A 25908-nucleotide genomic window follows, 5' to 3' on the forward strand; every position below is an offset into this window, starting at 1 on the left:
TTATTATGCAAATCTGCAGTTATCGTGTATGTTCCTTTGGACTTGTAATAAGGAAGTATGTTCTAGTATTGAAGAAATAGAACCAGAGAGAAATAATGCTCAAAAAATTAAAAAACTGAAAAAAAAAAAAAAAAAAAAAAAAAAAAAAAAAACACCAAAATAGGGTAGCTTCCAGCTACCATACACGCCAAGAGTTAGCATGCCAGGCTGTTGGGCCTGACAAAGTGGTCCCTGGCCGCTGTCCGTAGTGCACTATTGGCAGGTCTGTTTTTGTTGAAGCTTCGGGTCACCGTGTGCCAGCCTGTGTATGTTGTCTTCTGTCTTTTTTTTTTTTTTTTTTGTAGAATCTAGGGCAGGATCCTGAGGTCATATACGTTACTCGAAAGGGAGTTCCAGTGTGATCGTAGTTTATAATAACAGCAGTTTTCATATGGAGTGCCTTCTACGTGCCAGACTCATTTCGTGGTAACAGCCTTGTTTATGGAGAAAGAGGAGAAAGCCTAAAGAAGTTAAACAACTTCTCCAAAGTCACACAACTCAGGAGTGTGAAAACTAAGATTAAACTCAGTTCAGTCTTATTCCAGAGTTATATGATCTTACCTTTTAACTAGAGTGGTTTTCATGCTTCACTTCACACTGAAGAATATGTAAGAGCTTTCAAAAGTGAACTTCAAAGAGCCCTCTTCGCTTCATCCAGTAGAAGGGCAGTGTATTTTCCAGTTCCAAATTTCTGGAGTAATTAGTTTTCAAAGAGCAGCTAGTAGAGGGGGGAGTACTTGATGAGTATGTATATGGAAAGCTAATGTGTTCTTGACATGTCTTTTTATTTGGTAAAGGGCAGCCATTTTCTCTTTAAGTCATTAAATAGAATTAGTTTAGGAAAGTTACAGATTAACTTGCAAATTAATTTTTTAGATTTCTGTGACTTCATTGGATTTGGTGCCCATATTAATGCGTTATAATATAGCCTTTAATTTGATATTTCTCACTGTTACTTTATAAGATCAGCCAGGTTCTTTAATATTAGAGAAAGAAACTGAACTGTAGACTCCTGACTGGCTAGCTGTTTAATTTCCACTGTTTTACTTTAAATCACTCTGATGCTATAGTTCAGTTTTTAACTTAACCTTAACCCTGAAAACTTCCATTATTAATTTTGAATTCATTTTGTTTAAAAGGATGCTTTTAAATCTCTTTGTATGACACTGCCCAGTTTGGTAGCTACTAGTAACATGCGTTAAGCGCTTGAAATACCGCTATTCTAAATTGAGATGTGTTGTAAATGTAAAATATGCACTGGATTCCAGAGATTTAAGAAGAAAACAGGATGTAAAAATCTCATATTTTTTCTGTTGATTACATGTTGAAATAATATTTTGGATATATTGGGGTAAATAAAGTTAATTTCACCTTTTCACTGTAATGAGGTTACTAGAAAATTTTTATTTGGCTTGCATTATATTTTCTGCTGAATAGTGCTAATATTTGTAATCAGTAATGTCAAATTATGTGCTGTAAAATTTAGACAAACCTAGTATGTCTGTATGTGCTGTTTTTTATCTTCTAGAAACTAAAGCTCACCTAATTATTGTCATAATGAAAATGTTTATTTAAATACTTGGACCTATATTGCTTGGGATTAAACTTGGGATAAGCCACATGTGGAAACTCCCGGGTACAGCTGTTGTTAGGGGAGGTGTGAGAGCATTAGTTAGGATGATAGGTGAAAGGAAGAGAACAGTGATGATTAATGTGATGCTAGTAATGCAGGTCATAATATGACTTTAGTGAATCAGACATTTCTTTTTAGAGAGAAGCTTAAGTCACATTGCTTCTTTAAGATATTTTCTTAAAATATTTCCAGTATTTAAGACATTTAAGATATTTTCTGTAGTTTTATTAAGAATAAATCATTTGAAACAAAATTGAAGGAAAAAATGGTGTTTCTTGGTTTGCAATCCTTTTTGTGTTGCTGGACTTTATTTTTTGGCCTTTATGAAATTTCATATTAGGGAACTGGATAATATTTACTATTCGATTAGGTTTTAAGATATTTTCTTAAATAAAAATAAAAATCATAAAGCTTTCTAGAAGTAAAATCTACTAATAAGCCCTACAGTAAGTCTCCTTTATAGTAAGTGGAAGTATTATTTATCTGACTCCTCTCGTATAGTCTGGAGGAGCTGAAGGATTAGTCTTTGTTAAATGATTCATAAATGGGTTTATAGTTAATTTTTATAAACAATATCAAGGTCATATGCTAAGTAATGTCAAAAATGTAAAAATATTTGTTCTGTTATTAGTATTTGATTCATTACTTGAGGTCCCTATTTGCTCTGCTAGGCACTTGTTAGATGTTTTTGTATTAGTTGGCTGTGTGGCAGCTAGGGAAGGAGGATGTACTAAAGCAACATAGCTTCCTCACTTTGTAATTTACCTCCCAGCTTTGTTTACCTGGCAGCACAGCCAAGGAGAAGGTGAACCAATGACATTCTTAAAGTTCACCTATTTAAGGAGTTATACACTAGGGTTCTACTTTCTTACACGTAAGACTCTTAATATATTTTCATATAAATTTTGCAGATCCTTCTGCTGAGGAATTGAGAAAACTAATGATGTTGCATGGAGGTCAATACCATGTATATTATTCCAGATCTAAAACAACACATATTATTGCCACAAATCTTCCCAATGCCAAAATTAAAGAATTAAAGGGGGAAAAAGTAATTCGACCAGAATGGATTGTGGAAAGGTAAGTTTAATTTTTTATTAAATTTAATTAATAAGTTTTTAAAATTGGAACACTATATATTTATTTATTTATTATTTATTATTTTTTTTGAGACAGGGTCTCACATTGTTGCCCACGCTAGAGTGCAGTGGTGTAATCACTGCTCACTACAGCCTCCACCTCCCAGGCTCAAGCAACCCTTCCACTTCAGCCTCCTGAGTAGCTGGGACTACAGGCATACGTCAACACACCTAGCTGATTTTTTGTATTTTTTGTAGAGATGGGTTTCACTGTGTTGCCCAGACTGGTCTCAGACTCAAGCAGTCCTCCAGCCTTGGCCTCCCAAAGTGCTGAGACTACAACCACTGTGCCTGGCCTATTTATTTCTTTTATAAGTATGTAACTAATGTATTGCCTCCTGATTGACAGGGTGAAAAATAATGTCTTAACACTACCCTTTAACCTCATGTTGATAATACTATAGCCTAGGATTTGGCATCCTAATAAAAGTAGCATGTTAATGTTTTTGCCAGGAGTTAGGGGTGATGACTCAGGAAAGTGTCAGAAAGCAATTATTGGAGAAGGTGGATCAAGCATGTTATTCAACAAATATATGTGCACCTCCTACAGACTAGGCGGTGTTCTGTGTTCTTGGGAAGTAACAGTGAACAAAGCAAAGATCCCTTCACTACCTCATGGAGTTTATATTCTGCTGGGAGAGAAAGAATGAGTAATGTATGAGTAAATTATACCATGTTGCCTATTATATGGGTTTTTAGCATATTAATACATCAAGATAATGTGGACCTAGAATGCTAGGAGTAGGGGAAAGGAGGGAGTACAGTTCGCAGTATTATTTACTGTTTTTTAATGATTATATTGTGGTTTCTCTGCTGTTGGTTTGGAAATGATCATTGTAAATCAGTGGTGGCCATTCATACTGACTTCCTAAGTTTAAATATGTTATCTGAAACCTTGGGGATGAGCCAAAACTTAAGTGGTTTATATTTTTAAATGACATGAGGGATACAATACATATGAGCAGTTGCTGATTTATAAAGATAGAATTAAAATATTAAAATAGTAATTTTATGTATGGATAGTTTATAATCAGTATATGAGAAATTGCTTATCTTTTTAAGTCAGTTGCTGAATTTTTTTTCTGGTTCTTGCTTTTACTAATTATAACACCCTCCATTAACTGTTCCACAAGTTATATATTAACTCAGTTCTTTTGTATAGTGTATTTAGCTGCATAAATTCACGGAGAAGCAACATGGTGGAAAAGGCTGCACCTGGGCTCTGGAGACATACTTGGCTTCACATCAAACTCGGCAGTCCAGTATCCATGTAACCTGGTATAATTTTAGAAACTTTATGCTTGGCCGGTGTGGTGGCTCACACCTGTAATCCCAGCACTTTGGGAGGCCGACGTGGGCGGAGACCAGCGTGGCCAAAATGGTGAAACCCCGTCTGTACTAAAAATACAATTAGTTGGGGGGTGGTGGCTTACGCCTGTAATCACAGTTCCTTGGGAGGCTGAGGCAGGAGAATCACTTGAACCCAGGAGATGGGAGGCTCCAGTAAGCTGAGATGGCACCACTGCACCAGCCTGGGTGACAGAGAAAGACTCCATCTCAGGAAAAAGGAAAAAAAAAAAAAAACTTTATGCAGTCACTCAGAACCTTGTTTCCTCATTTGTGAAAGAAGGCTAATATCTACCTGCTGTGGTTATGTGAGAGATAAAAATTGTTTGTCTGTACAGCCTGGCACAGCCTGGCGTGTTGTAGAGGTGTAATATATGAGAAGCTCCTGTTACTGTTTTATTTTTATTCTGTAACATTAACAATTAGAAAATTCCAAAAATTCAAAAGTACATTACTACCTCTAGAAAGTCAAATATATTAGCTGGGCGCAGTGGCTCACACCTTTAATCCCAGCACTTTGGGAGGCCAATGCAGGTGGATCACGAGGTCAAGAGATCGAGACCATCCTGGCCAACATGGTGAAACCCTATGTCTATCAAAAATACAAAATTAGCTGGGCGTGATGGCGCGCGCCTGTAGTCCCAGCTACTCGGGAGGCTGAGGCAGAATTGCTTGAACCTGGGAGGTGGAGGTTGCAGTGAGCCAAAGGTTACAATGAGCCAAGATTGTGTCACTGCACTCCAGCCTGGCGACAGAGCAAGACTCTGTCTCAAAACAAACAAACAAAAAGTCAAATATATTTGACATATTAAGGATTTTTTAAACTTTGAGGGATAAAGTTAAAGGCTCATCCCTATAACATCCCACTGATTCCTTCCTTTACACTGTGATCTCATGATCTAGCCACTGTCTGTCAGTGATATAGTATTGATTAAAATGGCTTTTAGGGATGTGTCTCTTCAGAGGACTTGTTCTCAGTATTTGAAGTTGGATCACTCACAGTTGAGCTGTGTTGTCACTAGAGCTAGAGTTTTTATCTGGGAGCAATAGTTAGGCTTTGGAGGGAATGGGGGATTTCTATGAGCAGGAGGAGCATCGAGGGGAAAGGGCTGTTGCTGGGGGGTTTTGATTTATGTAGAAAATGGTGTTTTCCGGCCGGGTGCGGTAGCTCACACCTGTAATCCCACCACTTTGGGAGGCCGAGGTGGGTGGATCACAAGGTCAGGAGTTCAAGACCAGCCTGGCCAATATGGTGAAAGCCTGTCTCTACTAAAAACACAAAAATTAGCCAGGCGTGGTGGTGGGTGCCTATAATCCCATCTACTCAGGAGGCTGAGGCAGGAGAATTGCTTGAACCTGGGAGGTGGAGGTTGCAGTGAGCCGAGATCACACCACTACACTCCAGCCTGGGTGACAGAGCGAGACTCCATCTCAAAAAAAAAAAAAAAGAAAAGGAAATGCTGTTTTCCATTACAGTTGAGTTTTTCGCACGTTTTCTTTTTGCCAAATGCAGCTAGGGAGATAATAAGATAGAAAAAGCAACTTCGATAATACGTTTTAAAATTCACTTTAATGGATTTTATCTTAGTGTGGACTGAGACTGAATCATTTGTCTTTAAGAGTGACTTTGGACAGCATGATTATATATCCTATTGGCCTCATTTTATATTTGAGGAGACAGGGCCAGTAGGGTTCACTAACTTGCCCAAGAACAGAGTACGTTTTAGAGTCCGGGTGTTCTGAATCCTGTTTGTGTCCTCCTTTACCATTAGATTCAGCTTGTTATAGATGGCCCATGGGGAAATGGATCACTGTTGGCATATGTCTCATATGTCTTAAATGCCAGGAGTCCATTATGTCATTGTAACATGGAATCCTTTTGGTTAAATCATGGCACTGTTTTTATTCACACTCTAATCCCTGGTTGATCTCTTCTTAGCTGTGCTTTAATGAGATTTTATTATACTTAAAAGTCTTAACATGTATTAGCTATTTAATAAATGATATATACTATTCTGAATAATTAGTTTTTGTTTTTATTCGAGCAGTTTGAAAAGAAACTGCCACTTGTAAGTACGTGGGGTGTTGCTTTCATTTCAGTTCCCTGAGGTCTGTATGTCAGTAGAACTGAGTTAATGTAGGCATAATCATTGTATTATAGGGCCCTGACTTTGAAGAGGCAAGGGAGTCCTTTAATGAGGAGCCTGTGTACGTTAAAGTCTGAAATTATTTTACTAAACCCTTTGTTTTGTAAATCTCAAACTTGTACATAGTGTATTGAAAGTAATGGTTTTAAAAATTTTTGTCACAGTCTTTGTCTTGAGACAGTTTTACATTGAAATTTGGAATGTGGAATAGATGAGAAGCTGCTATGACATACCCCACTGGCCCATCAAGCTTGAGGAGTGTCATGGAGCGTAATTTAAAAATATTGTGCTAAGTTACTACAGATTGTTCTTGTTTTTGTTGTTCTTGATTTTGTGTTGATCCTTGTAGATGGAGAACCTCGTAGCTTGGCCTTATTATATTTGTATATCCTGTAATTAGATGGTCACGTAGATCTGTTGGGAGTTGCGACAGAATGATAATTTATTGTTCCAGTTCATGCCAGCTCAATGGGATCTACTAGTAGAACTTTCAGTTTATCTTTTCTTTCTAAATTCCCAAACCATTTACATTTGTCATGTGCTTACATATGAGCCAAAACTTTGGTTTCTAATTACATTCAGTGTAAATATTAGAGTGCTTATTTAACTCATTTAAATAAAAATTGATTGCAGTTTTATCTCTCATTAGTTTTTTTGCCATTCCTTGTGTTTTATTTTGTTCTGCCTGAACACAGAGGCTATAGAACAAAGCAAGAGTAAGACTTCGCAAAATAGGTGAATATTTCACTTGCTATGACTATGTTTTGATTCGTTGTATAGAATGTAAACTCTTTCATATATATATATCAGAGTCTAGTTTCAATGTACATGAAAAAAACTCAGTGTATAAGGAAATCGTGTAGTATTATCTTTTGGATAAAGATGGATTTTTTTATTATCCTCTGCTTTTGGTTTTGAAAGAATAGTGGAAAATGTCAGTACAGTTTCTTTGCGCTTAGAACAAGAGGGGAAATTAGTAAATGTGAGAAATTAATCACAGATTTTTAAAAAGGTCTTATACAAATATGCTTTCAGATAATATTTCTGTCTATATCTGTAGATAGATAAATGGGTAAGCAGGGATAATTAGGAGTATACAACTGATAGATCAGTGGTTTAGGCTTCAAATTATAACTGACATTACTTGGCTAACATTACTATAGTGTGTTGGGCTTTAATTCTTTTTACTGAGTATCTCTGAGGATATCTGATTTGAGACTTGGAGTATTCAAATTAGCTGTCTAATTTTGTAGCAGTCTCCATGGACTGACTTATGTAATCCTAGGAATTCTGCGGGTGGCCACATGGCTCTTGTTAGGAGTTGGACAAGGCCTGACAGTCTTGTATATGATGAGTGCTGACCATAGAGAGCACCTGTAGAGTCTGCATCACTCCAGCATGCTGTCAGTAGGTCAGGAAAAGCGAGCATGATCATAGGGCACTTTGTTCATTGCACTTTGGTTTTACCTGAGTTGTGCAGCTGGCACAGTGGATGTAGTTTCACTCTCTACTTATTTCTTAGTTACAGCTATCTATGATAAAGGATGGAAAGCTAAGGTTGGGATTTTATTTTAGGTATTAAGTATCTGTACTTCTTTTGGCGGGGGAAGCAAGTGAGTTGATACACATAATACCACAGAACAAAGATTTATAGTTAGGCAATTGAGACCAACTATTAAAGGAAGAAAAGGGCCAGGCAAGGTGGCTCACGCTTGTAATCCCAGCACTTGGGAGGTGGAGGCGGGTGGATCACGAAGTCAGGAGATCGAGACCATCCTGGCTAACATGGTGAAACCCTGTCTCTACTAAAAAAATACAAAAAATTAGCTGGGCCTGGTGGCAGGTGTCTGTAGTCCCAGTTACTCGGGAGGCTGAGGCAGGAGAATGGCGTGAAGCCAAGATCGTGCCACTGCACTCCAGCCTGGGCGACAGAGTGAGACTCCATCTCAAAAAAGGGAAGAAAAGTTGGTTTGAGGAAGAATAAAGTAAAAAATAGTCTAATTTCAGGATTTTGATTCTGATATTTGAATGTAACCTGAAATTTTGAATGTGTTTGAATGTATTTTGAAGGTAACCTAAATTTTGATAAAACATTTAGCCTGCTAATAAATTCATTGGGTACGTGTCTTGTGACTAGTATAGCATGTTCTTTACTATCATAATTTAGTAGTTATAGCATTTGATATAGTTTAAGGTACTTTAGGTAGAATTTTTAAATATATATTGACATAATTATATAAAGGACATACTCTGTATCATATATAGTTCCATTTTTAGAATCTGTTAATATGTTTTCCTGTATTCCAAGTTGTTGACTCATTTATTTTTAATTAGTATTCTGTAAGCCAATTCAGTCATTTCTTAAATGATTATTATTTTTTAAAAAGTTTTGTGAGGCACCATTTAAGAAAATGAAAATATCAAGTCTTAGATTTATGAGACAATAAGAAATGTATTTTTATCATGTTATTTATCAGTCTTTTTCTAAATAACTAAGTGATGATTCCTTGGTATATATTTTAGGTTTAAAATCCAGAGGTGGTTTTGAAATATTTTCTAATTTGTTAAAGGAGCTTATTTTGAAATTTGGATGATAACCTAAGTATATTGATTGGTTGTTTTTAAATTTGAAGTTAAATGATAATTTTAAAGGTAGAGTAGCCATATATAACTCAGTTTATTAGCAAGAAAATATGAGTTTAAGATACTGCAGTCAAATTAGTTTTAGTTCTGAAGTACACAAGGAAGCAGACATTTGGGAGCTTCGGTTACAGTGCTAGTACCACCTAGCATTGTAATACTGGTGTTCCCTGGATTTGAGTGGTGATGTGTGATATGCTGTGAGGATGTACATGGTAGTTTTGGCCCCTGTAGAGTTCATATCTTCAAATGGCCTTGGCTCTTACCATTCCTGTATACATAAAAATAGTATAAATTATTACTCTTGAAGTTGAGATTCTTTAGTTTGTCCTATATTTTTATGAAGTTTCTGACATGAATTTGAAAATTTAGAATCCTTATTCAGTTTACTTATCCTGGAAAACCTTAATATATGAGATGAGATTTTGATGAAGTCTTAAAGATTCTGTCTTAACTGTTGACAGGGTGGTAAATATAAAGTCATGAGGATTAAAATATTGACTAGTTCAGCTCTGTGCTTGCAGTTTTTCCCCACTCTAAGATCATATTGTATTGGGACCACTAAAACTGAGCAGGAAGGAATAAACTAGGAAAACAGATGATGGCCTGTTGTTGGTGAAATACTGTATCTTTGAAGACACTGATTTTTTTTTCATGAAGCTCATTGTCACCAAGTATGGAACTCTAAATTGATGTTGCTTTTTGTTTCAGCATCAAAGCTGGACGACTCCTCTCCTACATTCCATATCAGCTGTACACCAAGCAGTCCAGTGTGCAGAAGGGTCTCAGCTTTAATCCTGTATGCAGACCTGAGGATCCTGTGCCAGGTCCAAGCAATATAGCCAAACAGTTCAACAACAGGGTGTAAGTTTGTCTAGTTGGGGATTACTGCAAAGCTGGGTTTTTTTTTTGGTTTTGTTTTGTTTTGTTTTTTTAAGACGGAGTTTCGCTCTTGTTGCCCAGGCTGGAGTGCAATGGTACAATCTAGGCTCATTACAACCTCTGCCTCCAAGGTTCAAGTGATTATCCTGCCCCAGCCTCCCCCATTACTGGCATGTACCACCACACTTAGCTAATTTTTGTATTTTTAGAAGAAGTGGGGTTTCACCGTCTTGGCCAGGCTGGTCTCAAACTCCTGACCTTGTGATCTACCCTCCTCGACCTCCCAAAGTGCTGAGGTTACAGGCATGAGCCACCACGCCTGGCCGCAAAGCTGGTTTTTATCAGTGAGCATGGCCCCTGCTCTGTTACAGACAGACAGAAGCAGATACGAACCCTGGCTATTCACTTATAATGAATATGTTGAAATATATGTGTATGAGTGTCTTACCTAAAAATGAATTATTTTTATGAAAATTTCATACATGTAAGTAAGATTTTACATTCATACTAGTTTCTCACCTTAAGCTAGTGGATCTTAATTGTTAGTAAGTTTTTTCATGGATTTTCATGAAAGTAATTATTTCCTCAAGTAATTTGTATTGCTTTCTCAAAAACTGAACTAACTGCACCAGCTATATTTTTGTTGTGTTCCATGCATAAAAAGACAATGAAAATGTTAACACTTCTGGGTTATTTTTGAAAAATTCAAAATTCATAACTACAATTCTAAATATGAAAATATATAAGTGGAAGTTTAGTTGGTGACCCTTGGTTATAGAATTGAGAGTGAATCTAGACTTTATTCCGTGTGGCTGCTTTTTTTTTTTTAATATTGATAAAAGCTTTAGTTGCAACCCTGGATAAATTGGTTTCACAATTAATTGGTGGGTTGCCTTACCTTGTATATCAAGTGGTTCATTTTTGTTAGCCTTCTCTTTATTAAATTGCTTGCTTTGGGAGTTGGATATATTTTTTTTTTTCCGAAAAGACCAGGAGTCTGATTAATCTGAGAGGATCCAGTATCACTGCCTTCTGTAATTTTTGTTGTCATTTGTTATTTAACTTGTACTCACAAACGTATTCAAATATTTTTCATGTTACCTATAGCTTTTAATTTTTCTAATGTGGTATCAAGGTATATAGCAAATAATACCAGAAAACCTTTTCACAGAATACATAGCTTTATCTTTCTCTTCTCACCCACATTAATAAAAGTAGAAAATAGATATGTTTTTTCAAGATCTTCTTTGTGACACTTTTAGGAAGAAATTACCTATTAGATTTTACTACTTAATACATTTATGCCATTGCCTAAGAAATGTAGCTCTACCCATGATATTTCCAGTATAGCTACTTTGCAAATGTCCATTTGTCTAGGCTGAGAAACTATATAGTACAGGAAGAATGTATGTTAACAATGTATTTTCCTGCCAGTATATGGATTTCTGTTGGATGTGTTGCTGTAATGCATGTAAAGGATCTTAATGTTTTTGACACAAAATTAGATGTAAGACTTTCTGATGTACGTCACTTTTGTTGTTTTCTGGGGGTTTTTGGGGGGTATATTCAGTACATTTTGTACATTTCTTTGAAATGCTCATCTGTGACATTTTGCTCCCTTGCATTCTCTTTATCTCAAGAGGCTTTCTCTGCATGTGACAAATTAAGTTTTCTTTTTTTCTTCTTTTAATCATATCCAGTTTGTCTTTTTCCCCTTCACTGGCATGATCATCTGTGAGGATGGCATCTACTCAGAGTTGCCTGTCACATTCCATGTGATGTTTAGCCAGGGCCTGAGCTAACCCTGAAATGGGTGATCATCCAGCTTGTGGAGATTTTCTGTGTAGTCAGGCTCTCATTACTGAGAAACCAAGTTGGTATTAGGATGAGGGACTTTTGGTGGAACCTGGTAATACTGTGGTAATTTCACCTGTGGCTTACTACTCTGTAGGGTAGCCCTACATCTGGAGCCTGCACTGTAATTGAATTAATGCTATGGACATTTGGACATTTCTAAGTAGAATGAATTACTGCTTTGTAATTCAGGTTTTTGTTTTTGTTACTTAGATGATTCTTGTGAATGCATTTCTAAACAAACGTCTAGAGGAGCCAGGATGTGACTTTAGCATAACATATGTCATAGGTTCTACTTTTATGAAGCTGTCATCAGGAAACTTGGTCCAGATTGCCTTGTACCACCCCGGCATCTAAATGTGCATTTCTTAAAATGAAGTGCAATTTCCCTTGTCAATAAGGCAAGTGTCCTCATTTTTCTGGGTGTAAATTTTACTGAATTACCCCCACACATTGACATGGCTTTACTTTTTGTCTACTTGTGCAACAATTAGCTCATTAATAGGTTAATCAATATAGTCACTTTGTTTCCTACTGAAACTAGCTGGCTTCATACTGGATTTAATGTGTCGAATAGTACCTTTCATAAAAACTAAAGCTAGGAATAAGAATTCAAGTAAGGTTTTAAAATTCATTTTTGTGAAAGTTATTTGTAGTATATTAATTCAGCAGATATTTATTGACCATGTAGTAAATGCCAAGCACTGTGCTTCAGAACTGGATATTTAGAGCTTATAGATTCCAATGAATTCTTTATGGAAAAAATAATTGAAAAGTTTTTTGGGTTTTTCTTCAGCCATGAGAAATATTCTATTTTATTTCTTCTTTGGTACTATCTGAAGTGAAAATAAAAAGCAAACAAAAAACACCTAAAGGGCTGTTAATATTCTAGAATTTTTCTAGTTACCTTGCTACTTTTGCAAAGAATGATCTTCTGTCAAATCAGAATATAAAGTTTGTGGTTTAATTTTCAGGGTTTTTTTTCATTGTCAATATTCAATATAAGAATTTCCTGGCTGGGCAAGGTGGCTCAAGCCTGTAATCCCAGCACTTTGGGAGGTCGAGGCAGGCGGATCACGAGGTCAGGAGATCGAGACCATCCTGGCTAACACGGTGAAACCCCGTCTCTACTAAAAATACAAAAAGAAATTAGCCCAGCATGGTGGCGGGCGCCTGTAGTCCCAGCTACTCCGGAGGCTGAGGCAGGAGAATGGCGTGAACCTGGGGAGCCGTGCTTGCAGCGAATTGAGATTGTGCCACTGCACTCCAGCCTGGGCAACAGAGTGAGACCCCGTCTCAAAAAAAAAAAAAAGTTTCCTGTTTCTAAAGAGAGAAATACCAAAGTGTGTACCACTAAGAAAATGTTGAAATGAAAAAATTGTTTTAACCTAAAAGTCAGACAGTATTAACTTAAAATTTTTTTCCTGCTTTAGAAATCACATCGTTAAGAAGATTGAAACAGAAAATGAAGTCAAAGTCAATGGCATGAACAGTTGGAATGAAGAAGACGAAAATAATGATTTTAGTTTTGTGGATCTGGAACAGACCTCTCCGGGAAGGAAACAGAATGGAATTCCTCATCCCGGAGGCAGCACTGCCATTTTTAATGGACACACTTCTAGCTCTAATGGTGCCTTAAAGACACAGGATTGCTTGGTGCCCATGGTCAACAGTGTTGCCAGCAGGCTTTCTCCAGTCTCTTCCCAGGAGGAGGATAAGGCTGAGAAGAGCAGCACTGATTTCAGAGACTGCACTCTGCAGCAGTTGCAGCAAAGCACCAGAAACACAGATGCTTTGCGGAATCCACACAGAACTAATTCTTTCTCATTATCACCTTTGCACAGTAACACTAAAATCAATGGTGCTCACCACTCCACTGTTCAGGGGCCTTCAAGCACAAAAAGCACTTCTTCAGTATCTACTCTTAGCAAGGCAGCACCTTCAGTGCCATCCAAACCTTCAGACTGCAATTTTATTTCAAACTTCTATTCTCATTCAAGACTGCATCACATATCAATGTGGAAGTGTGAATTGACTGAGTTTGTCAATACCCTGCAAAGACAAAGTAATGGTATCTTTCCAGGAAGGGAAAAGTTAAAAAAAATGAAAACAGGCAGGTCTGCACTTGTTGTAACTGACACAGGTAGATACTTACTAAAATTGTTTTCTTAAGAAACAGTCACGCTTGATCATTTTGCTCTTACGCTATTATTGGTATTTCTGGTCAATATGAAGTTTTCATAATACAAAAGTCTCAGAATGTCAAGTCATGTAATCTACAGTAAGCATAACATTATAGAAAGCTTATTTATTAAAATGTTTTTAAAACAATTAGATTTAATTGTGGCTGACTGAAAATTTTCAGAGAATTTAAACAGTAAGATGGTTGGGATTCTGAGCATTCATTCCTCATGTAGACCTTATCGGTTGGTGAAGTTTTGAACTGTGTTAATGTAACATCTATCCAGTGCTTAAACCCCTGTAAGAATGCAATTGGTTTGATAAGAGGAATTGTTAAATTTCTAGAAGCTTGCATCATAATGATTTTTTAAATCAGTTTTGACATAGAGCTGTTATAATTAACAGTGGTAAACTTTCAGTGAGGTTATTTGACATCTAAGTGCATTGATTCATTGTATTTTGAATTTTAATACTTTTCTTGTTATCAAAAACAAATGCAAACACAGTAGCAGACTGTGTTTCTGTGCCAGTCATAAATTAGTATCTGGTTTGAAGTTTAAGTTCCTTTTACAGATTATAGGATTTTTTTATGGGGAGAGACCTCAGAGATTAATACTATCCTTTAATTTATAGCTGTGGAAACTGAGGTATAGAGAGAAGCTCATGGTTCTGTCCTAGAAAGTGATAGAGACTCTATGTGGGGTGTTTTCTGTTATGTTTTACTGAGTTTGATGTATTCCTACGTACTTTTAGTCAAAAAATGCTTTTTGGTATTTAGGAAATATTTCAGAATAATATAAATACTAGATTATCCTTACATCATGTCTTGGCCTTGTTACGTGAGGGTTATTTAATTCTGAATGCTTCAGAGAACTATGATTAATTAGTTCTATGAATGGGAATAAAATGAGAAATTTTGTTATTGTGTGAAAGCATTTGGTAGATATTTGGCTTATGCATTCTGTACTACTTGAATGTTTAAAAGCATTATTTTGAGTTGCTTGCATTATGTTTATGTGATACTTTGAAAAATACTTCTATACAGCAGAATTGTGGTTATTTTATGAATCATTTGAGATAATATAGAGGGCAGTAAGGAAGTACCTGGCTTTGGAGTTAGATAGTTTAGCATGAATCTGAATCCTTACTCTGCCACTCTTATGCTGCAGGACTATGGACAAGTTAGTTCACCTCTCTGAGTCTTAGTTTTCTTTGTGAAGAGAAGTGATAGATAGTCCATGATGTTTGCCTCATGGGGTTGTGAGCTTAAGAATACATGAGCAGGCTGGGCACGGTGGCTGATGCCTGTAATTCCCACACTTGGGGAGGCTGAGGCAGGAGGATTGCTTGAGCCCAGGAGTTCAAGACCAACCTGGGCAACACAGTGAGACCCTGTCTCTATCAAAAAGAAAAAAAAAATCAGCTGGGCGTGGTGGCACGGGCCTGTGGTCCCAGCTACTTGGAAGGCTGAGGCGGGAGGATTGTTTGAGCCCTGGAGGTTGAGGCTGCAGATTCCACCACTGCACTTCAGATGGGGCAACACAGTGAGACCCTATCTCAAAAAAAAAAAAAAAAAGTGGGGAGAACTAGGTACATGCCATCTATTGCAGGCACAGTTTGGTAAATGGAGTGGTCCAAAACTGCTAGGGGATATCTGTTTTTGGTAGCCTATTATAAAGACTAACCCTCAGTAGTAATATTTTCAAGCCTGAGAAAAACTCCTTTATGAGATCAGAACTTTTTACAAGCTCAGGGTTCTTATTTCCAGAACTTGTGTATCTTAGAGGACCAGAGGAAAAGGCTAAGGATGAGACTGATAATAGAGGAAAGCTCTGCTTGTGCCTGGATTAGGGTTAAAATGACCCTGATGAATCTCATTGTAGCTCAGGATGATTAGAAGCTTTTGTCCTTAGGTGAGGACACTCACCTTTATCTCCTTAAATGTGGTCTATGTCATTCAGCTCTGATCTTTAATAGTATTTAATGGCATAAGGGTAAAAATTTACAGATTTATGTTTTATAGACTGTTTTTCAAGTACTTAGAACAGCAACATGGTAGTTTTAAGGCTCAGAAATCAGACTGCTTGGGACAGAATCACAGCTCAACCACTTAATAATAGGCTGTGTGACTTAAACTTTTAGTCTACAGAATGGAGATGATACGGTTACCTACCTCATAGTTGTGAGAATTTAAATAAATACATACATGTAAACCTCTTAACAGCAGTGCCTGACACCTACCAAGCACTGGATAATAGTAGCCATTTTTATTGTTGTTATTTTATCCAGGCGTGTTTATAGATTGCATGGAATAATGATCATCAAGATAAGTTTTACTTAGCTTCATGTAACTAAATGTATGCCAACACCTTTGTATTTTTATAAAATAATCAGCACAATGAAATAATTTTAAGATGTACTTTTTGACAAACTAATTAGAGACTTAATTAAATTGGGCTTCTCTTGAGGTGATAGCAATAATCTGTAGTCATTTCTGGTTTTTTAAAAAGACTCCATTCTGGGTGAAGCATGTTTTAAATATAGTTTCTAAAATTAACTAGACCTGATGTTTTAAATAATAAAAATTAGCTTGGGGTTTGAATGCTGTCTTTTTCCTTCTAGGAGATATGTCAGTATTGAATTCTCCCAGACATCAGAGCTGTATAATGCATGTTGATATGGATTGCTTCTTTGTGTCAGTGGGTATACGAAATAGACCAGATCTCAAAGGTCTGTATTCTTGCTTATGTTTTAAGAAAATTGATATATTGTTGTAAATACATATTCAAAGAGTTTACAAAATCTTTTTTTAAAAAATTGTGATTTTTCTTGGGAAAATCAGTTTTTCCAAATTTTCTGTATTCAGTTATCAAGGAAGGTATAGGGGAATTAGAGTTTTTCTTTCTCCCTGTAGAGATCTTCAGGGAACAATACTCATCTTCACCTGAAGGGTATGTCATCGAAGACTAATGTAGGCAGGATCTATATTGGGCATTTTCTAAATTTGTATCTGTATTCCTTGTTAATGGAAATTTTATGGTGGCTCTTGTCTGTGAGACTTGGGTCATTATGCTTTCTCTTTTGAGCAAATAACTTGATTAACTGTCTTGATGCCCATGAACATCCCAGCGTTTTGATTGTAGGATAATTTTGCATTATTGAATATTGCTAAAATATGTTAAGTCGTGTGGACAGTCTTTGTCTTAGTGAAATTGCAGATATTTGTGAACTAGTTAGTACTTTGAAAAGCATACATTCTGGGTTTTCCAGTGTTTGCCTCTGTCTGAAAGAGACAACTTAGTGTTTTCTTCCCTTAAATAAGGAATCACTGTGGCACAGAAGCTGCTGTGTTAAAACCAGGACTTTATTTTTGTCATGGGTAGTGGTTCCTCAGCTCTGAAAGGAGTTACTAGAATGTTAAATAATTGATTTTCATAGAGTAACTTTTTAATGCATTGTTGATTTTATTTATTGGTCCACAAAATAATGCATTCAGTAAATACATATTTATCCATGCTGTTGCTTTACAAAGTTAGAGTAATCTTGTAACTTAACACACATACAAAAGGAAATGATACAGGAAAGTAAGTTTATACTAAAGCAAAAATTGAGGGGCTGTATGCTCATGTTTGATAATGTGGTAGGTCAGATTGTGATTCCGATGTGTATGTATTTAGTTTCTGTTGCTATAAAATTGAGAGAGAAGTATAGATGTTAACTCTAGAAATACAAAAAAAGTATACTTAGTTTTTCTTTCCCCACCACTTAATGTCTGAATCTAGAGTCTTGAGTTGCCTGTTTTCTACAATACGAAATCAAACAAAAACCCTGGAAGGCTGAGTTGACTGCTGCTTTCAGGCTGAAAAAATGTATCAGAATGGTCACAAATAATTGGCTTTTTTGGAGGTGCTGAGAAACTTAGATGACATTTACATGGTGATTGATAGTCTTTAAAGTATTAGCTTCTTTAAGGATTAATGTCATAAGTAAAGGTAAAGAAAAAAAAGGCATGTTTTAAAAATCATTTGAAAAATTTTTGCTTACATGTTGTTAACATTCCTGTACCCATATGCAGAAATAATTTAATATTTTCCTCACAGGCAAACCAGTGGCTGTTACAAGTAACAGAGGCACAGGAAGGGCACCTTTACGTCCTGGCGCTAACCCCCAGCTGGAGTGGCAGTATTACCAGAATAAAATCCTGAAAGGCAAAGCAGGTACAAATGAGCTGTCTTTGAAGTCTTAGTGCTCCTGTGGACGGCTTCTGGATTTTACTGTTGGCATGGTTGTTACAGAAATGAGAGCAGAGTTGTAGCAATTAGCTTTTTCATTCAGGGCTTTTAAAGATTTCAACTGTTAGGTTTTGTTGAATTGGAGGGTGACATTTTCCTGAAATAGAGAGTGAAGAATGTTTTACAAGATATGATTGATTTGCTTTGTATAAATTTAGATTGGGGATAAAAATCAAGGGCATAATTTAAAGAAGCCTCTGTCTATTGTGAGAGTTAATTACTGGTCATTTGGTTATTGCATCACAGTAAGAATGTTAAAGTTTGTGTTGCTCAAGATATTTGTATGAGGAAGTAGGATAACAAACAGTAGAACCTTTAATTTATTGGAATTAAAAGTGAACACCAGTAATCATTCTCCATATCCTTTAGTGAACCTATTTGTTATGAGATATAACCTTGTTGCCTCTCTTGACTTTTTAATTTTGGATATTATTAAGCAAAATCATAAGTTGTACTAGTCATGATACTTATTAAGATTTTCATGTGTCTATTACTTTCTTCCCCTGAGTAAATTCACTGAGAAATGTTTTCTTAGAAATTAAATTTTTTAAATAATTGATTCGTTTTCTCATGGTTGTTTTGCAAAGCCAAAGAGAATTTTTTTAATTAGTTTCTCAGAAATATATTACCCAGAAAGTAGTCAGAAGTTAGATATACAGTGAAATGGAAAGCATGCAGTTTAGTTTTACTGCAGTTGTTTCAGTGCCCTTGTTGTCAGTTATAAAACGTTGGGCTTACTTCTCACAATGACTCCAATGAAATTAAGGCAAAAGGAAAGCCAGCGAACATCTCTGAGGACCGTTTTTGGGATTATAGTCTTTGTTGGTTTTGATCATCTGTTTATGTGGTCTTAAGTATGAAAGAACATAATTGTGGATACATGTTTGCTTTGTGTGTACATTTATTTCCAAGTTTTATAAATGTTTTCTTGGTCTTTAAATCTTTGCAGAGATTTTTGAGATTCTAGAATTTTGTGTGTCATGAGTAGGTGTGGAGTAGCTGTTACTGAACTTGACATTTAGTTGTATTATGGTATAGGTAGTTTAAGTATTGGTAGTATGGTTTTTGTGGTAGGTTGGTTTTTCTTTTTGTATTTTCTATGTGCTATTAAACAGGTGAAATCTTAAGTTCTAGAAAATAAGAAATAAATAGCTTAAGGAAGTACACAATACTTGTCATATATTAGGCATTTATGAAATACTAAAGAATGTTGAAAGAAGAGAAACCACCATGTATATGCGTGCAGTAGCATCTTCAGTGCTCAGAGTCTCTCTGGCGGGTAGTCTTGCTACACACGTCCTTCTATCGGCAGAGTCTGCATTTCAAATTGTGACCTTGACAAGCTCACATTCCTTAGGAGTAGCAGAGAGCTAGTTCTCTTTTGTCTTTTCTTCTGTTACAGACAATCTTACTATAAATGGTTTATTAACACAATACTGTCATTGGTTACTTAATTGTCTTCATCAGTTTAGTCACCTAATTTTTACAACATTTTAATGACCTTCTATAATCACATCCCCTTCACATCTAAATGTGGGTGGTAAACCAGAAGGGAAGTATTAGGAGAAATATTTAAATTTCACTTGCCATTGAAAACTGTCAAAAGGAGATTGTCCCGTCACTAGAAAAGGTGATATGACAGTTTGTGTTTTATACTCTTACTTTAACTTGATGCCATTTACTTTTATATGCTAAGCCTTTTCATGCATTAGGAGCTCACCAGATTATTTGCTACATATAAAATGAATAGATTATCCTTTATTATAAAATTTGATTACAACTAAGCTTGTGCTCAGAACTTTTTTCAATGCTTTTGTTCCTCTTTGCTTGTTATTCCCTGATCTTTCTTTCTCTGGGTCATTATCAGACATGGCACCAAATAGAAAAATATTGAGGATCAGTTTAGGAATTAGAATCTTTGGCTTCTGTGCACTAGCTTTGGAAAAAAAAAAAAAGATCAGTCTAATGTTTGGCTTATATGTCTAGACAACGTATTAGGACAAATAGCATCCTTAGTCCTTTTTGAAACTTTAGTTTCTTAGTTGTCATATCCAAAAGCTCTTTAATTAGACCAGTGCAACCAGAGTATCTCATCCATCCATGACTTCTTTTGGAGGCTGCTTCCTGAGCAATACTCAGTAGTGGCACTTCTCATTGATGATCTCATTGTTTGGAACAATTTATGCTCCAAATTTCATGGTTGGGGCCTTTTACCCCTTCCTGGATTTCCAGGATACAGATGTTTTCTATCCCATCGACAGCTTCAGTTTTCATTCTAAAGAACAACAGTTTTAAAAATCGTATTAGTCATAGATTTATTCTCAGCGATTTCTTTTTCACAGACTTGGGTCCTGGCCTCTGATTTCTCCAACCGTTCCTCCACATTCTCCATGTGCCCGTCTAGTTTGTCAAGTTTTGATGAGCAGTTCTCTACTTTGCCCTCCAGTGAGGACAGTGTGTCCCTGCATTTCCCTGAATCTCACATGAAGCAACTCACTCCGCTCGTGGAGGGACCCACGCATTCTGCTGCACTGTGGAACAGGTCAGCCAGCCCAATGGAGAGGAACACGGTGGTGCTGCCTCTCAGGCCAGGGCATTGGGGGCGCATGGACCACAGAGACTGTTCTCTCCTCAAGCATAAGTTTTCTGTTATTTTCAAGACAGTGTCTTAGATAACTAGCCCTTCAGATATCAAAGTCAGGTAATTCTCCAACTTGTAAGGCATAACTCATGGTTACACCATGGTTACAAGACGGTTGTGGCTGTTCAAGCTTCAGCACTCCTTTTTTTGGGGTCTAGTAGCACCCTCTGTTGAAGAGTGATACTGACAGTCCTGAAATTCTTACAGTTTTTCAGCTTAGATGAATGGACTATTAAAATTTATATTTAGCCTTTTAAAACCGTCCAGAAACACTGGGTAGTCTGCTTGGGATTCTGTCTTTAATTTGTAATAGTATAGCTAGCATATGTTACTCATATGTCAGAAACTATAGCTCACATTACACACTCAGCTGTTTTGAAGCAAGTAGGATTTGACCCCACTGAGATGCCAATCAGTTTGATTTGCATTTATGCTGTGTATATATGGTTGCTGAAATCCAGAAATGCTTGTATGGGTTGCATAGTTAGATGAAAGATGTTGATGATTACTAGTCAAACCAGGAAGAGTTGTTTAAGCCCATGAAGCCAGAGACTTTGCCAGTTTTCCTGGTGGTGCATTAACTTGGCTGACTTTTCACAGAACAGTAAGTCTGAAATAAACAGAAGAGAAATGCTGGGTTTGTTAGTTATGTATTGTTACAGTGTACTCACAATAGATTTGTCTGGAATAGCTGAAGTGATATATTTTGGCTTTGTTTTACTAATGGTATTTTTGTTTATAATAGTAGAGATGTGGCTGAGATTGTGGTTTTAGAATGTGGTTTTTTTTTTTGTTTTTTTGTTTTTTGTTTTTTGTTTTTTTTTTTTACAGCATACTCTTCTTGGAACCTAATAGTAGTATCCCAAGAGACCTACGATGAAGTTGTGTTTTAATTTATTTCTTAATTACTAGTGAAGCTAAAGGTGGCAAAGGAAGTAAAGTGGCGTGCAGCCAGTAGGCTCTCCAGAGTGTGTGCTTTTGTATTCTTGTGTAAAGTTGTACGTTTGGTTCGGATGTTAAGACATGTTGGTAAGCCACACTGAGCTCCAGCTGTGTTTTCTAAAGCATCGATACTCTGATCACACTTGAATGTTTTTAATTGAACATGCATTATTAAACCAAAATACAATTACCTGTAGCAGGGGATAATGTGACGTCTGTTCAAAAGAAAAAGCTTGAATTTAGAATGAAACCTCTTCATGGTTTGTGACCTACTAAATTATTGTTTGATCAGATAGATGGTAGGAATTTCATGTTTGTTGTACACGTTAATTAGCTTTAAGTTTTGCAGATAGTTCTTTTAGGAAACAGCAACAAATATTCAGAGAAATTTATATTTTTCATTAACTTTTCCCCATTACCGAGAGCTGTACAGTCCTTGTAAGGTTATAGGAGGGAGTTCATCTCCCTGATCACTTCTCATCCGTGTCCACCTCAAGGGACTGTGTTATAGGATATTCTATATTTATCTTCTGGTGTATTTTAAAAAAACAACTCCCAGGACACTTTGAATTTATTATAAGTTTTTATCTGCTGGTGAAGAATATAATGGAAGCAAACCATTTTAGAGTTACAGAGTTTTCTTTTATTAGATAAGGAGATAATGCCAATAGAGATAACTGTATTTGGAATTTACTAAACATTTTTATATGAAAGTAATGGAAAACAAATTTCTTGAAAAAGTTACGGAAAATCAGTTTATAACAAATAACCATTAATTTTTTTTAAATTTTTAAAGCAGATACACCAGATTCATCACTGTGGGAGAATCCAGATTCTGCACAAGCAAATGGAATTGATTCTGTTTTGTCAAGGGCTGAAATTGCATCTTGTAGTTATGAGGCCAGGTATGTAGAAGTTATGTGTTATAATTCTTAATGAATAATTTGGTTAATTATTTTTATATAATTTTTTGAACTGTAATCTTTTGAAGTGGATTCAGACCTGCCAGTCAGGCCAGTGATTTAAACGTTACAGACGTGTTATGGAGATAAATGGTTTTAGCCTTAAATCATTTCATTTATGCCCCCCACAACCCCTCACCAGTGCTAGATAACTTTAAACAAACAGCTTAGTAGTTCCCTGATGAGAACCAATAGGTCCTGTAGTAGGAACCAAAAGACATTGGGGATTGTCATTTTTATTGTCTTTTGAAGCATGAAATAAAAGAATTAGATTGTTTTTGAATGGAAGAGGACTTTAATATTTATTTACTCTAATCTTTTGTTTTTGTTGCTAAGAAAAATCTCTTGTAATCCATTCTTCCTGATACTCAGTTTTTTTTTAATGTTAAAACCGAATTGCCTATTCAATTGTAAGTAATTTAATTATTAACATTCTTAATATCTCTTCACTTAAAAGTGGTAATAGTGTTGTCAGCTTGTTAGCACCAACTTTTTGAATAGGTGTTTATCTTATAGTGATCTGAAACCATAATTATAATTGGCTGTTTGTATAGGAAGAAACACACACACATATATATATATTCCTCATAATTTAAAAAATCTTTTTGAAATAATTGGAATAGTTGTAAAAGTAGAGGGAGTAATAATTAAAGAGAAGTCTTAATTTTTTTTTCCCTGTCGACCGAACACAGACATTTTTACCTGTATAACACAGCAAGCCCTTACACATAGCTGGCAAGTGTTAAAGTATTCAATAATTTCAAAACGAAACAGTCTTAGATCAGTTACATTTTTTTTTTTTTTTTTTGAGACAAGTCTCGCTCTGTTGCCCAGGCTGGAGTGCAGTGGCACCATCTCAGCTCATTGCAAGCTCTGCCTCCTGGGTTCACGCCATTCCCCTGCCTCAGCCTCCCTAGTAGCTGGGACTACAGGTGCCCACCACCACGCCCAGCTAATTTTTTTGTATTTTTTTAGTAGAGACGGGGTTTCACCTTGTTAGCCAGGATGGTCTCGATCTCCTGGCCTAGTGATCCACCCGCCTCAGCCTCCCAAAGTGCTGGGATTACAGGCGTGAGTCACCACGCCTGGCCCAGTTACATCTTCTTAATCTTGATTCAGAGTTGTAGCTATTCAAGCATCTAATCTGAAGAAAAGATATTTGAGCTCAGCATCGTCTAATCATAATAGTTTTTTTTTTAATTTGCTAATTTTTTTTAAAGTATATTTAAGTAAAAGCATTAAGTTTAAACATGCATGCTTATATTTTAAATTGTTTTCCATTCATGACATGCCAAACTTTTCCTCCCAGGCTGACTTTGCCTTTCTCATTGACAGAATTATGTTTTAATGGTTTTCATTGTCACTTGATGCTGTGGCCAAGGAATTGAAACTCACTTTAAATTAAGTCAAATACAAATACGTTTTGAATTGTTATACTGCTTTTTATTAGCACAGGCACTCTAGAGCTGAGTTTATGTAGTCTCTTTTTTCCTACTAAGTTATTGAATGGTGGCCTGGACTTCAGATGGCTAGACAGTTACGTGCAGTATCTGGAGGGTGTGATGAAGCCCAGAAATATTCTCAGTCCTTGAATTTCGCTAGTTGGTAAAATGCAAGCTCCGTTTACCCTTGCTAGACTGCCTCTGCAGGGTCTCCCTTCATACCTTCATACCCAGTCCCCACCAAGATGAATGCTGGCTGGGAAGCAGGACTGCCTCCAGGTGGAAGTGTCACCAGCTCTGGTGGCTTTGGACTCCAGGAGCCACAATTGTGTCTAGGCACGAGGCTTCTCTTGGGTCTTTGGATGGTGCATTTGTATTTATCCACGGATGGTGACTGTCAAGCTTCATGCCTTGCAAAATAATTGGGGTGACAATATATGAGGACAGAATACTATATAGTGAGCCATTCAAGTGCCACTTAAGTGCAGATGTTTAAGAAGATGCATAAAGTGATGAAAATGAATTTAACTTGAAGAAAAAAAGTGCAACCATGAGATTTTTGTCCCTTAATTGTAATTTTCTGTTTTCTAGAAGACTATTCCTAGTGAAAGTTTCTAGAAAATAGTTTCTGGATACTTGTTTTGTGGCCATCCAACGGGTTATATTTTCCTTTTCTGAGGAAAATTTTTTTAACAGGTACAAGTAGTTGCATAAGAGAAATGTTTCTGAGTTTGGAGTGGGGGCTAGATTGTGGGGATGATCTGCTCAGTTTTATGCACTGGTGAGTTTTCACTATGCATAGCCTAATAACGGGGCCAGCAAAGGATAGAATGTGAATATGAAATGGTAGAAATACAAGGTAGAATGTGTATATGTGGGTCACAGTTTGCACTGCTGTTAGTAGTTGGCCTATACTTACAGTGGAGAGCAAACTTTGTATGGAATAAATGAGAAGAAGGCAGATTGTACATGAATAGGTAATGATACACAGGTATCCTAGAATCATAGATTTTTAAAGTCAAATAATTTCTAAACCCCGTTTTCACGTGCTTTTGTAAGGACCCCTACCTTTCTTACTTTATGGATGTATTTTAGTATGTAGAATGGACAGCGACAGTGGTTTGATGGCAATTTTCTTTTTCCTCCTGGAGACGAAGTCTTGCTCTGTTGCCCAGGCTGGAGTGCAGTGGTCCTTTCTTGGCTCACTGCAACCCCTGCTTCCCGGGTTGAAGCAATTCTCCTGCCTCAGCCTCCCGAGTAGCTGGGATTACAGGCTCCCGCCACCACGCCTAGCTAATTTTTATATTTTTAGTAGAGGTGGGGTTTCACCATCTTGGCCAGGGTGGTCTTGAACTCCTGACCTCGTGATCCGCTCGCCTTGGCCTCCCAAAGTGCTGGGATTAACAAGCGTGAGCCACCGCACCCGGCCAGCAAGTTTTTAATATTGTTGAATCCAACACCAAATACAGCTGTCTGAACAAAGCATATTGCCAGACAGAATATGTCCTCTGTGCTTTGAACGTGGGAATAAGCTGTTTTTGCAGCATACACTTAACGAAGTTTTGGTAATTTGTCCTGCATGGGATTTTAGTTGTAATAGATGAGTCATGGTAATGAAGAGTCACTTTGGACTTTCTTATAATTGTCTTTACTCATTTATTTTCTATGGAACAAACCTCATTTCCCAGCCATCTTCAAGGTATTTGGCTTCCCTTAGTATGGCAAACCTAAGGCAAGCCAAAGGAAAAAGGTTTTCCTTTTTTGTTT

General features: G+C 36.6%; 1 protein-coding gene across 2 annotated transcripts in view; it reads left to right on the forward strand.

The window, feature by feature from the left end:
- The window catches only part of REV1 (REV1, polymerase (DNA directed)), a 64353-nt gene that overhangs the window by 12449 nt on the left and 25996 nt on the right, over positions 1-25908 (forward strand). The window contains exons 3-8 of one of the 2 annotated variants that reach the window (XM_011969604.1): positions 2584-2752; positions 9657-9809; positions 13115-13824; positions 16485-16592; positions 17963-18079; positions 22534-22642. In XM_011969604.1, the coding sequence (XP_011824994.1) occupies positions 2584-2752; positions 9657-9809; positions 13115-13824; positions 16485-16592; positions 17963-18079; positions 22534-22642 (1366 nt within the window). The remainder of the gene's footprint in view (positions 1-2583; positions 2753-9656; positions 9810-13114; positions 13825-16484; positions 16593-17962; positions 18080-22533; positions 22643-25908) is intronic. The other variant, XM_011969605.1, reaches the window with a different exon arrangement.

Source organism: Mandrillus leucophaeus, unplaced genomic scaffold, assembly GCF_000951045.1.
Source record: "Mandrillus leucophaeus isolate KB7577 unplaced genomic scaffold, Mleu.le_1.0 Scaffold9, whole genome shotgun sequence".
Taxonomy (NCBI): Eukaryota; Metazoa; Chordata; class Mammalia; order Primates; family Cercopithecidae; genus Mandrillus; species Mandrillus leucophaeus.